The sequence below is a fragment of the Amblyraja radiata genome, chromosome 3, assembly GCF_010909765.2.
Source record: "Amblyraja radiata isolate CabotCenter1 chromosome 3, sAmbRad1.1.pri, whole genome shotgun sequence".
NCBI lineage: Eukaryota > Metazoa > Chordata > Chondrichthyes > Rajiformes > Rajidae > Amblyraja > Amblyraja radiata.
Window position 1 is genome coordinate 87,677,920 of NC_045958.1, and position 14,513 is coordinate 87,692,432.

Consider the following 14,513-nt stretch of genomic DNA (forward strand, 5'->3'; position numbering starts at 1 on the left):
ATTAGTGTGGATGGTTCTTAATTTAAAGGATGTTAAACAGCTTGTAAGCATCTGGTAGCAAGCTAAAATAGGTCATTCAAAATTTATCTATCTAAATTAAGAGGAAAAAAATCGGTTTCTCCTCCTGGATCGACATGTCACAAGATAACTAAACTGACTTAGCAGGGTTGCCTGGGAATCCTTAGCTGTCAGTGGTGAATATGCAAAGGGCCAGCAAATTAAATCAACCTGCCAAACTGTCAATTTCAAGCCTCATGACTGCATGAAAATGGCATCACGGAAGGAAATCATGCATTGCCTTAGTCTGGATTTCCTGGCATTAATTCAAAAATTCATGCAGTTGGAGCTAATTTCACATGCAAATTTCAGTCAATAAGCTTGAAGCAAGACATCCCATGACTATTCAAAAATCTGACAGGATTTTTTTTACCCCTGAATATGAAATTGCCTGTATATGAAATCCAATCTCCATTTGCTTACAGTTTGCATATCTACGCTGATCCATCTGCAGGACCAAGTTAATGAGAACTGTACCTGGATTCAGTTATATCTTCCCACCCATCTTTACTGAAGTGCTCAAAGACATTGCTCATCTTCTTGATGGATCGGTTGAGAAGTCTCTGGTACCGTTTCATGGAATTGTTTTTTCTTCTTTTTTTTCTCAGATTATAGGCTGCAGTTTTACATACACAACTTCCAGTGCTGTTTCCCTCTATTGATCCAGTGCTGATGATGTCAGTCTCAGATTCAAGAGTTTCTTGCAGCCTTTGTATTTTCTGCAGCAACATCTCATTCTCTTTCCTCAAAAGTACCATGTCTGCTATTTCCCTTTTGAGGCAGGAAGATTCCGTGTTTAATTCATCTGTCATCGCAGCCAGCTCATTTCTTTCTGCCTTAATTTGTTGATTTGCCTTCATCAGTTCTTCTATTTCAATAGCTTGGTTTTTTGATTCACTATGAATTTTTTTGGAGGCAGATTTCAATGAAGCATTGGCCTGTATCAATTCCTCGTTTGTTTCTCTTAAATCTTTGACTTCTCTCTGAATAGTTTTGAGCTTTCTTTCCAAATGGCTAATCTGAAATGAGAAATAAATTACTTTAAGATTAGCTATGAAAAGAACCGCTTCCACACACACCAAAATTCCCCAGTCCCAATTTCCTGACTTCACCGAGTTAACTGATTTCATCAAGGGAGCCAGCAGTGTTGGGATAGGTATCTCTGCCTTAGTGTTGGGAAATTGAAAACATTTGTGTCTTTCTCCTTCTGACTTGTAGGCGTGCATTATGCAGCCATGCAAAAATGAGTGTGGTTGCTAGATTGGAGCAAAACCTCAGGCTGGCCAAATGTACCCGGGAGTATACCAAAAATGCCATTGCTAAACCAGGACAAGAAATCTTGTTGCCAATCATAGATACAAGGCAGTTCAAAAGAATTGATAACAAATACCCAGCTCAAAACTAACAACAAATTTGGCGCTCATCCATTTAGCACAGATTGGCCCAGGTTGCAACACTGGTGATATACCTAGTTCAGCTGTGTAGAACTGATTGGAAGATGACATGTGTGGCATCCTGGATTTTGCCTGAAAAGCCAGAAAGGTTCAGAACGGCTCTGCTCAGCTACACAATTTCAACTCCTCATTCTATTAAATGCCCATAGTTTGCTCCACAGCTGTGAAAAATAGTTATCAGCAAAGGGGAGAGCACATTTAAGACAAGAGTTGAGGATGCAGCAAAATTGCAGAAAAACTAATCGCATTATTGCTCTGCAAACATAGCAGATGGCATGAATGTGAAAGAGTCAAAGAGGAAGAAAATTGTGGTGCAATAAACTCTCCAATAAAGATACCAATGGAAGGATGACATCCATTAATAAATCTTCAACCCGATAGTCTCATTTTGTGAGCTTTTCTGACTTTATTTCATGAACATAAACACATTTTTATCCATGATAGGTGCCCAAATCATACAAAACAGGAATGTATGCAGCCAATAAGCTTAATGTCTGAAGAAAGCTCTCGAATAGAAACGTCACCCATTCCTTCTCTCCAGAGATGCTGCCTGTTCCGCTGAGTTACCCCAGCATTTTGTGTCTACTTTCGATTTAAACCAGCATCTGCAGTTCTTTCTTACACAAGCTTAATGTAAAATGTGTTGTTAAATAGATCTTAATTTTCACCATTCTTGAAAGAACATTACATTTTAAAATCTAGCCCTATTAGTTTAACCTGTGGAAATCTCGTATTCAAAGAATGTTTAAAGGACAATACAGTAAAAACTTGCAACGTACATTTAGAATTAAATATACACACTTTAAAGATGAAAAATATATTCTGACTGATCCCTCATCTCAAATGACTTGTACAATAAAGGCTATAGACTGTAATTTTGCTGCTGTCAACTGTTAATAGCCTATTATACTAAAGAATATAAAGGAAAAGGTGCTAATACATTTCAAGCCCTAGTCTATTAGATATTTTCGTGCCACGCAAAAGCTCAGCACTACAATACATCCAATATCTGACCACTAATTCAGTGTTGTCAGAATGGACAATTATACATTTTATCATATTATTGTCTCTTTATAAAACAAGTTAAAAAGAAAATGCCTGCAGGATTCTTACCCGAGGCAATTGTTCTTGTCTTTTTGAAGTAAAACATGCAACCCTTCTGAAAATAACACTTCTTTTCCCACACTGAAGATGATTAAATGAAATAATCCCTCTGACATCCCTGGACTACAGTACACAAATTATTTCAATTACTTGTTCCTGCTGAAGTCAAATGAATATGAGCATTTCCTGTGCTGTACATTATTATATTTAACATGATGTTTGTCATTCTGTAATAATGCGATGACAGCTTTCATTACCTGACCATATGGCACTTGTTACAACACACACACAACAGCATCATCTCTAAATTATTCCCTGTAAATTAATACACGACTTACAAAGAAACACCAACAGCACCCAGCTTCCCTTTACAGGGATCACCAGCATTGTGAGGGTACATTTGGATTTCCTATTAAACACTGGAAGAAAAGTGAAAAACCAAATATGTCTGGCACCCATGTCATTTGCCATGGGCTGTAAAGCTACTTTGCTACTGTGGAACAAGAACTTAAGGGCCTGTCCCACTTAGGCAATTTTTTCGGCGACTGTCACCTACGACAATGTCTACGACAGGCTACGACAACCTACCACCTAGTCGACGTCAAGCTACGGACAACCAGCGACCCATTAGGACGTCCACCTACAACAACATACAACCACACAGGCGACAATCAAAGTCAAACTACATCCACCCGCGACAAGCTACGACAGGCAACGACCCTGTTGGCATCATCTGAAGACAACAAGACAATTCAGTCGCCAGTACCTGTCGCCGGTTGACGTAGGTAGTCGCCAATGGAATTCACCAAAGTCAGCACCCGGCGACAACCAACAACACCTGGCGACAACCGGCAACAGCACCGACGACAGGAGAAGACAAGCTGCGACAAGCCCACAGTCACCGAAAAGTTTTGAACATTTCAAAATCCACCGGCGACTCAGTCCTTAGGCGACTTGAGGAGATTACTCACGGCCATATAGGCGTCACCCCGCGACCATGTGGCGACAGCCTAATCGCCAGTAGTCACCGAAAAAAATCGCCTAAGTGGGACAGGGGCTTTATACTTAGTTCCTCCCACACTGTTGAGTGCATTGGGCAGCAAGCTTTCGCCATTCTGTTCGGTTATGTGCGACGTCTTCCACCCTCGACAGGTTAGCGTCCCGGGCTTCCAAATCCTTCTGGAATGTTCGGCTCCATGTGAGTTTTGGTTGGCCTCTTTTCCTTCTTCCGTCAGGTTGCCATGTCATTGCTATCTTCGGTGCACATTCTGATGACATTCTGAATACATGTCCTGCAAATTCCATCCTCGCAGATCTCCTCGTTTGTGATGTGGTCTCTGTAGCTAGTCTTCAGGATCTTCCTCAAGCAGCGTTGTTGGAATGCATCTAATTTCATATTCACATTGTTTTTCCATGTCTCACTGGCATAGAGGGCTGTAGGGAGGACTACGGACTAGAAGAGCCTGACTCTTAGCATCTTGGATATCCCGCCACTAGACCATATTTGCTGCATTCTTCTGAAGACTGATGCAGCTTTACCAATTCGGGAGTTGAACAAGGACACTGTTTTTTAATTATTCTAGTAGTGTGCAGGTTAAAAACATTAGTGCTGATAAATGGATTTACCTTTTCAACATTAAGATATTTTTATTAGATGAATGAGTCCCTCGCTGAAGACATGCGGAGGTAGATTATGAGACCAATTTTACTTGAATTGTGATACACGATTTATGTAAAAATCACTTCAATGTCAACAACCACTCCTAGTATGGCATTTCAGGCACCACTTAAACAAAAAACTTGTTCCACACATCTCCTTTAAATTTTGCCCTTCTCACTTTTAGCAATGCCCTCTAGTATTTGACATTTTCATCATGGGAAATAGTGCAGAATATCCACCCAATTGCCTCCTAATTTTACATAGTTCTATTGGGTTTCTCTCAACCTTCGACACTCCATAGAAAACAATTTAAATGTGTACAAGGTACACAAAAATGCTGGAGAAACTCAGCGGGTGCAGCAGCATCTATGGAGCAAAGGAGATAGGCAACGTTTCGGGCCGAAACCCTTCTTCAGACCTCATCTTAGAGGTAATAACCTACAATCCACGCAGCATTCTGTACCCTCTCCGAAGCTACCACATCCTTCAGGGGTGACCTGAACTGCACACAATATTCCAAATGCAGCCTAACCAAAATCCAAAAAAACAGCAGCATGATTTCCTGATTCTTATACTCAATGCCCCGACCGATGAAGGCAAGCCTTTATCACTCTTGTCTAATTGTTTTGCCACTTTCAGGGACCTATGGACTTGCACACCCTTTGTGCATCAATGCTGTAAAGAGTCTGCCATTAACTGTATACTTTGTCCTTACGTTCAACTACTTAAACTGCAACACCTCACAACTGTTCGGATTAAACTCCATCTGCCATTTCTCTGCCCATTTCTGTAGCTGATCTATATCCTGCTGTGCACTATGACAGCCTTCCTCACTGTCTGCAATGCCTCCAATTTCAGTATAACCTCAAACTTACCAACAGACCCATCTACATTTACCTTCAAGTCATTCATATATGTACCAAACAGAGATCCTAGCACAGATCTTTGCAGAACACCACAGATCATACAAATCCAGCTAGAATAACACCTTTCCACCACCATCCTCTATCTTCTATGAGTAAATTCTAAATCCAATCTACAAGTCACCATAGATTCCATGCATCTTCTGGATTAGTTTACCATGAGGGACTTACCAAATGCCTTAACAAAATCCATGTCAACAACATAAATTCAATAATCACTTTCCTCATCCCCTCAAAAAATTCAATCAAATTAATAAGACGTGACCTGCTGGGGTCAGAGCCATGCTGATTTTCCCAGATTATCCCATTCTTTTCCAAATGTGAGTAAATCTTACTCCGAAGAATCTTCTCCAATAGCTTCCCTCTGACTGACGTGAGAATCACAGGACTATGATTTCCAGGATTAATTCTACTTTCCTTCTTAAATAACAGAACAACATTAGCTTCTCTCAAATCCTCACCTGTGGTTATATAGGGTACAAACATTATTATCAAGGCCCATGCAATCTCCTCTCTTGCTTCTCTCAATAGGCCTTGGGATTTATCCACCTTAATGCTTTTCAAGATGTCCAACACCATCTCCTTCCTGAGTAGGAAGGAACTGCAGATGCTGGTTTATACTAAAGATATAATGCTGGACTAACTCAGCAGGTCAAGCAGCATCTATGGAGAAAAAGAATAGGTGATATTTCGGGTCAGAACCCTTCTTCAGACTTTACTCTGAAGAAGGGTTCCAACCCAAAACGTCACCTATTCCTTTTCACCATAGAGGCTGCCCGACCCGCTGAGTTACACAAGCATTGTGTGTCTATCTCCTTCGTGATCTTAAAACTGCCCTGACATTAGTATTCCCCACTGATCTCACTCTCCTCCATTTCCTTCTCTTTGATGAATACAGATGCAAAATACTAATTTGGTAACTTGCCTATTTCCTCTGATTCCAATCACAAATTTCCTCCTTTATCCTAGATGGGCCCTATCTTCTCCCTGCCTACCCTTTCAATGCACGAGTGAAATGAATTGAGATTTTTAAGGAATATCAGACTGGCCAATGACATTTCCTGTTCCCTTTGGCATTTCTAATTGCCTTTTTGTTCTTTCCTGCTTGCTTTATATTCCTCAAAGGCCCTGTCTAATTTCATCTTTCGGATTTCACTTTACATGTGCTTCTTGTTTCTTCTTGACCAAATTTACAACCTCTCTGGTCATCCAAGGTTCCATTATCTTGCCATCCTGACTGGATCAAGCTGCTTCTGAATTCTCATTAGCTGGTCTTCAAATGACCCCCACAAGTCTGATGTGGACTCTCAATAGCAGCTGCTCCTAATTTACTCTCTCAAGCTCCTGTCTAATAACATTATGATTAGAATTTCACTAATTCAGTATTTCACGTTAGGACCATTCTTATCTTTATCCATAATTATCTTAAAATGTAAGGAATCATCATCACTGTTCCCAAAATGCTCCCCCATTGAAATTCTCATCACCAGGCCAAGCTCATTTACCAATTCAAGGTCTAGTATGGATCTTTTCCTATTTGATCTCTGTACATATTGGTCGAAGAAAACTTCTTGGATGTAACTAACACATTTTGCCCTGTCCTAGCCCCTGGCAGTAAAGGAATATTGGCAAACTAAAAAAGTTAAAACCTGTTCTTTTGACATCTTTCCATGATTTGCTTGCATATCTGTTTCCCTAGCTCCCGCTGGCTATTAGGAAGCCGATGGTAGAACACATCATATTGATTGCACCATTTTATGCCTGAGCTCCACCATTTTGTCAGAGTGATTGAGTCCTTCAGTATGTCCTCTCTAAATACAGCTTTAAAAGTCTCCCTAATCAGCAATGCAATTCCCCCACCGTTTTAACATCTCTCTCTAAAATGTCTCAAAATCTCAATCATGGTATCATGAGCTAACAGTCCCGCCCTTCTCAAAATCAAATTTCTGCAATTCCTACAACATTGTACTTTCATGGCTCCAAGCTTATCTGACTTACCCATTATATTCCTTGCAATAAAATAAATACTGTTCAAATCATCAGTCCCGCCATGTTCATTAACCTGGCCGTGCCTGTACTTCCCATTAGATTTACTTGACAACCTCTACTTTCTTCACAATTACTCCACCTGCTGACCTCCTTCTCTGGTCTGACCTCCTCCAGTTTAGGTAAGGGCCTGTCCCACTTACGTGTCCTTGGCAGGCAAATTACGCAACCTCGTGGCTGCGCGGGGCCGGTCCCACCGAGAAGCGAGGAGGGGTATGGAGTTGTGCGCAACATCGCGCGGGGCTCCGAAATTTTTGTAACAAACAAAATCTTCGCGTGCCAACGGCCTGTCACGGAACTGACGGCCAAAGTGGGACAGGCCCAAGACCCTGGTGTGATGCAACGTCTCACCTTCAACAGCAGCAGAAGCAGGCAATTGCAATGAATTTAAAATTCCCCAGCTGTCGCAGTGAGATTCCAAAAGATAATTTCAATGATTCAATAGTACTTTATTGTCACATGTACCTAAGAACAATGAAACTCTTTTTTTGCAATAGTTCAGTAACAATCCTACTACACATGAGGCACAATCATACTAAATAGAAGAGTATAAGACAGTAGACCTCTCTGAGCCTGTACACCATGTCACCACGTTTTAGGCGCCATCATGTACCCTTCAAGTCCCAAATTCAAATTTTTTTTTAGTCTTAGCTTGGCCATAAAGGTCCATTGTCCTGGCAAGCGGCACTGGGTCAGAGTTGCAGTGGTCGGCCTAGCCAGGCAATGTGTCGATGTCCTCCACCGCTGCTCTGCCATTGCGGGCCGCATCCGGTCCACTCTCATGGCCACTTGCAACAGCACCCGATTTACTTGAGGCACAGGCTGTTTCAGTGCCTTCAGTGATCCACTCCACCGACTCGACCTTCTCCAAACCCTCCTCGATATCGGCCGTTGAGAATGTGCCATCCTTCGCCTCCGACGACCATTGCTCTGCCTCCGTGTCCCGGGGCCTCCCGCAGGCGATCCAAAGTCTTTCATTCAGTGCTTCGAAAATGTTTAGGTTACGCTCCTGGGGCACTCAACAAGAAGAAACCAAGGGACTGCAGATGCTGGGATCTGCAGCAAAGAGAGGAAGTGTCCTGTCCAACGCTGAATCCTCAATCAAGGAAACACTTGCAGACAGGTTCTTTAAAATTTGCAAGTTATTTTTACGTTCATTTATCCTTCTTTGCTTAATCTTTGTGGGGGCTGCAATCCTCATCTCCCCCAAACCAACACTAGTCAGTAACTTAACCACAATTAATGTCTTTATGTCATTATTTTCCATTGAATCTGAATCCCACTCATAAGAGGAAGAAACTCAGAAACTGTATGACTAATCCTAAAAACTGAAAGCATTCATAAATTGAAACGTAAGATTCTAGAATTTCTTAGCAGCTCAGGCCACATGCATGTGAAATAAAAACCAGAGGTTTCAGGTTGAAAACCCTTTGTCAGAACTTCAGATATGACCTGACACACTGAGTATTTGTAGCATTCTTATTTTAGATTTATTGCATTTGCAGTTTTACTTTTATATCTGCACTAGACATTATTCTTTTTCAGTCAAGATATCAGCTTGCAATCATGTGAAGGTTTTCAAGAGAGAGTTAGATTTAACTCTGGGCTAAAGGAATCAAGGGGTATGAGGAAAAAGCAGAAACGGGGTACTGATTTTAGATGACCACCATGATCATATTGAATGGCTGGCTCGAAGGACCGAATGGTCTCCTCATGCACATATTTTTCTAAGTTTCTATGTAAGGCAGAGGTCCAAATGGACGTACACTTTCAGAATCATGGAAGACCTTTCGGTCACTTGATTGGATGACTTTGCACAGCTCCAATGCAATCTATAAATTTGCTGACAAAACCACTGTGCTTGAGTCAGTATAAAGGAACAAGACAGAACACCTGGTTGTTGGGTGGTGCCACAACGACAACCTCTCACTCAACACCAACAAGACCAAGGAACAGATAGGTGCCTTCAGACATGGGAAATCGAGAGACCATGCACCAATTTTCATTGATGAGTCGATGGTGGAGAGAGTGGCAGCTTCAAATTCCTGTACATTAACATCTTGGGATGATTTGTTCAAGTCCTGGCACATAGATGTAATCATGAAGGAGACACACCAGTGCCTCTTGTTTTTTAGAATTTTAAAGAAATTCAGTATGTCTCCGAATACTTTAACAAACTTTTACTGATGTACTGTAAAGTATCCAGACAATTTGCATCATGGCCTGGTATGGCAATTCCAACACATACAAATGCAAGGTACTACTGAGATTGGTCAACCCTGTTCAGTACATCAGGGGCACAGCCCTCTCATCCATCGAAAGCATCTACATGAGGCACTGCCTTCAGAAAAGTGTATCTATCATCAAGGATCCTTACGATCCAACCATGCCCTCTTCTCACTGCCAGCATTGGGTAGGAGGTACAGAAGCTTGAAATTCCACACCATCAGATTCAGGAACATCTACTATCCTCCATTTATCAGGTTCTGGGATCAATGTACACAACCCTAATCCAAAGCTGCCAAGTTTTGTCAGAGCATTTCAGTATTCTAGTTCCTGAAAATCAGTATTTTGCTGAGGAAATCAGTATTTTTACGCGATGCCATTTTGCTGAAAAAATTGTTTTTTTTAATGTGTGGTCATACCCATGTAAGTACAAGAATGCATAACTTTGCTACGAATTGACATGTCTTCTACGCACTGTACTTGACAGTGCATTCATTGCCATCTCTTTGTATACTGCTGTTTGAACGGCTGCTTCCTGCTTTTAGCACCAGATGATGATGTAGAAGCCATTTTGGAAGCCTCCCTCTCCCTTTCCCTCTCACCCCCATTCTCTCTTCCTCCCTCTCTCCTCCTTCCTTTTTTGCTCCCTCCCTCTCTAATTCCCTCCCTCCTCCTTCCTTTTTTTCTCCCTCCCTCTCTTATTCCCTCCCTCTCTCCTCCTTCCTTTTTTTCTCCCTCCCTCTCTTATTCCCTCCCTCTCTCTCTCTCCTTCTCACTCTCCTCCCTCCTTCTCCCTCTCTCCCTCCCCTCCCTCTCTCCACCCCTCACTCTCTCCACTGCTCCCTCTTCCCCTTGAGCCCACCAACCGTTCTGTAAAATCAAGGCCAATCCCAATGTAACTGCAATCCCACTGATAACCTTTCACCACTAGGTTTATCCAGAATTCTACCACTGCCTGAAAAATAATCAATGGCTCAACTTCCACTGAGAAATAGAATTCCAAAGACTCATTGTTATACGAGGATTTTCCTGAACAGTCTGTGACCCATAGCGCTGTTGCCATAGCACTATGTGTAAAGCCCAAAGCGCTATTTTCAAAGCACATAGCGCTCCAGCCGGTAGCGCTATATTTAGAACCCACAGCTCTTTGTTTAAATTCCATCGCATTAAACTGACAGCGCTCTGTTTAAACCTGGAGCTGGACAAGGCAGTGACTCTGGAGAGAAGGAATGGATGACGTTTCTGGTTGAGACCCTTCTTCAGACTGAACTGAACTCCGTATTTAAAATCCGTATTTAACAACACAAAATTGTACATCCGTTTTCTAATTGCATTTCTGTACAAAATATGGAAAATCCATACTACTTGGCAGCACTGCTAATCCTATCTTGACAACAGGGCACTAGCAGCCCACCTCTTGCATTAAAATTGAGCTTTCTTTATTTTTCTAATCATGTTTTTGCATTGTTTTTTTTAAAATTGTACGGTTTTCTTTCTTTCAGAAGATTCTGTCTAATTTATGTATAATTAGCTTTTCCTTGTTTGTCTGAATCTATGTGGCTGTTCTGGTGCTGCGAGCAAGACTTTTCATTGTACCTGTACCTACTTATACATATGACAATAAACTCTAACTTGAACTTGAGTTCATCATCTGAACTATGGCCAATAAAGGGATTAGACTGATTGCAACTCCCAACTCTCATTCCAAGTCATGTAAAATTAGAGCTTTTCCAATGTTCATTCAAACAGTTTTCTGCCTTCCGAAACCTTCAAAGAATGAGTTCTGGATCCCACTTTGTCTGGAAATAAGAATATTTCCTTAACTTCCTTTTAACCCTTCCAGTGATTACCCTAGACCAATGTCACTGAGTTAGTAACCACTCCATCAAAGTAAAAAGGACTTGTTTACCATTCCAGGCCCCTCAACATTTTACATCTATGTTCAACCACGTTTTGTTTCATAAAAATCAACTCCAACCTAACCATTCTCACCTACAAATCAAATTTTCAGCTCTGCCAACATAATTGTCAATCACCTTTGCATTCTCTCCAGTGTCTACAAACTACCCATTGGTATTCCACTGAATTCCACTGAATTATCAAGCAGTGCCAATTGTGATGCCAAGAGTTAGGTCTCCCTGAAGGAAATTCAGTTGACAATCCTTTAAAAAAAACTGTGTGTGACATTGAAATCTGACAACTTACTTAGTAATAAATTGTGCTCCTGGCCTGGCTGGAAGGATTTATTTTGATAAAATGTATTAGTAAGATTTCAAAATTAATTCAAAACTTCCTATCATAAATTAATATAGATAATTTGGCCACTGTTCTCAGAAAGCAATTTGTGCTCGGCACCTTGAGGGTTAAAATCTGTTTAAACCCAACTTTTACTTTGAGTAGAAGATAGACACAAAATGCTGGAGTAACTCAGAGGAACAGGCAGCATCTCTGGAGAGAAGGAATGGGTGACGTTTCGGGTTGAGACCCTTCTTCAGACTTTGACTTACTTCCCTTCTTCAAAGGTTAATTTCTTAGCTGTCAACATGATGAAAATGGATACCTTGGCAAATGAGTTTGTCATCTAATTAGGAACCCAGTATTTAAAAAAACTATGCCTGAAACTGGACATATATCTATCAATTATCTACAATGCTTCAATTCTGAGAAAAAAACAAAACATTAACTGATTTCAATAAAAGGACCTACATTTGATAGTAACAGGATTATACCAAAGCTGGACATCTGGTGCAAGTGGCCGATATCATGACATGCTTCAAGGGGGTGAATCCATGAAAACAATCTGTTGCTCACGTTAACAAGACCAGAATAACTAATTGTTGATTTAGAAAGAGGAAGTCGGAAGACCATGCTCCAGTTTTCATTAGTGAGCTGGTGGTGGAGGGATTTAGCAGTTCCAAATTCCTGGGCATTAATATCTCGGACTACCTGTTCTGGGCCCAGTACATGGACATAACATGAAGAAGGCATGTCAACGCCTCTACTTTCTTGGAAGCTTAAAGATATTTGGTATATCTCCGTATACTCTAACAAATTTCTACAGTTCTACTTTAGAAAGAATCCTGACTACTTGCAACATGGTCTGGTATGGCAATTCCAACACAAGAGGCTGCAGAGAGTGGAGGACTCACCCCGGTCTCAGGAATGCTGCATCTGTAATCAAGGGTCCCCCACCATCTGCATCATGCTCTTTCTCACGAGTACCATCAGGCAGGATGTACAAAGTCCAAAATCCCAGAACACCAGATTCAGGAAGTGCTACTTTCCTTCAAATATCAGATTCTTGAACCGACTCAAACGTGGAGCCTTTTGCACACGGACTCAGTGGACTATTGCTGTACAATTGCTAATCGGGGTGGTATGGAGATACTCTACTGGACTGTTTGTAAGAAAGGATTTTCACTGTGCATTTACACTTCGCACATGTGACAATAAAGCACCATTAATAATAATAATAAATTTTATATTTAATGGGCGCCTTTCATACAAAATCTCAAGGACACCTTACATAGTAAAACATATAATCAGAATAAAATAAGTAATAAAGACATCACAGAGACACAAATTAAAAACAGAATTCATTCCAAAAACAGAAAATCAAAAACACAGTGTGAAGAGAACCATGGAACATTGGAACAATTGAATTCAATTGTTCCATTGAACCATGGAACAATTGAATAACCCCAATCCTAACTTGACAAGAGAACACTGTGATCCACTGCATGCACTTATTTTCTAATCAGGTTTTGCACTAATGTTTTTTTTTAGTCTTCATTCTTAAAGGAATTGTATGTGCAATACATGCATAATATAAGTAACATTAGTTTTTTTTTTGTGTTTGAATCAATGTGCATGTAATGCTGCTGCAAGCAGGCACCTGTACCTCACCATACTTGTGCATATGACAGTAAACTTGACGACAAAATTAAAGTGATATTTTCAGTTAAACTGTTAAACTACGGGAAAGCAATATGCCTCAGAAGCAACTATCAATATTATTATCCACTTGGTAAAAAGTGAAAGATCTTTGTTGCACAGCCACTTTTCATATTCACAGAGCAACAATCCATGAATGCTAAGACTTGTCAGTGAAGGATGAGGTCTAATATATTCACCACCTGCAGCACTGTGTATGGAATACACAGCTTACCATATTAAATAAGCCAACACAGGTATGCTTCAATATACTGTATGCGCAATAATCAACTCTCTGAGGAATGTTATAATTGTTTCCTGCACCTTCTTTAATGAATGTTCCAGCTTTTCTTGTGTTGTAGTTTTGGGCGTGCTACATTTCATTCCAGCTTCTTCAAGTCTGAAGAGAAGCTCTGAAATTGAAAATAATAAAATAAGAATCCTTTTTGAAACCAAATTTTTTTACAGAATAAACAGGATGACCTCTCTTTTAAATAATTTGCATCATTTTCTCATTATAACATTAAATCAGTAAAAGTCGAATCAATAATGCCACTGCTTCTGAGCAAAAGCACCATGACAAAATCTACTTCCGCTCTCAGAAAAAGACAAATTGCTTATAAATGAATGGAATTAAATAATCGGCTAACTCTAAGTACAGTCAACCAGGGACACTGAGAAGCCTGATTTTGCTCGTTACATTGCAAAAACTATCAATGCTCACTATTATTACCCATCACAGCATGGCATGAGAACTGCACCATCCAAGACCCCCCAAAATTGCAGAGAATTGTGAATGCAGCACAGACCATCACACAAACCAGCCTCCCATCCAGTGACTCAATTTACCACTCACGCTGCCTTGGCAAGGCCAGCAGCATAATCAAGGACGAGTCGCACCCTGGCTACTACCACTTATCCCCTCTCCCATCGGGCTAACGTATATAAGAGTGAAAACGTACACCTTCAGATTCCCAGCTGTTATCAGGCAACTGAACCAATCTACCAACAACAAGATAACACTCTTGAACTACTAACTACCTAATTGGAGACCCTGAGACTATTCTTGATTGGACTTTACTGGCTTTATCTTGCACTAAACGTTATTCA

At 40.7% G+C, this 14,513-nt stretch overlaps 1 protein-coding gene across 6 annotated transcripts in view; it reads right to left on the reverse strand.

The window, feature by feature from the left end:
• Window positions 1–14,513, reverse strand: part of cntln (centlein) — a 392,762-nt gene that overhangs the window by 171,354 nt on the left and 206,895 nt on the right. For all 6 annotated transcript variants that reach the window (XM_033018258.1, XM_033018259.1, XM_033018260.1 and 3 more), the window contains exons 15-16: window positions 13,728–13,816; window positions 535–1,076 (exon numbers count right to left, since the gene is read on the reverse strand). In XM_033018258.1, coding sequence (XP_032874149.1) covers window positions 535–1,076; window positions 13,728–13,816 — 631 coding nt within the window. The remainder of the gene's footprint in view (window positions 1–534; window positions 1,077–13,727; window positions 13,817–14,513) is intronic.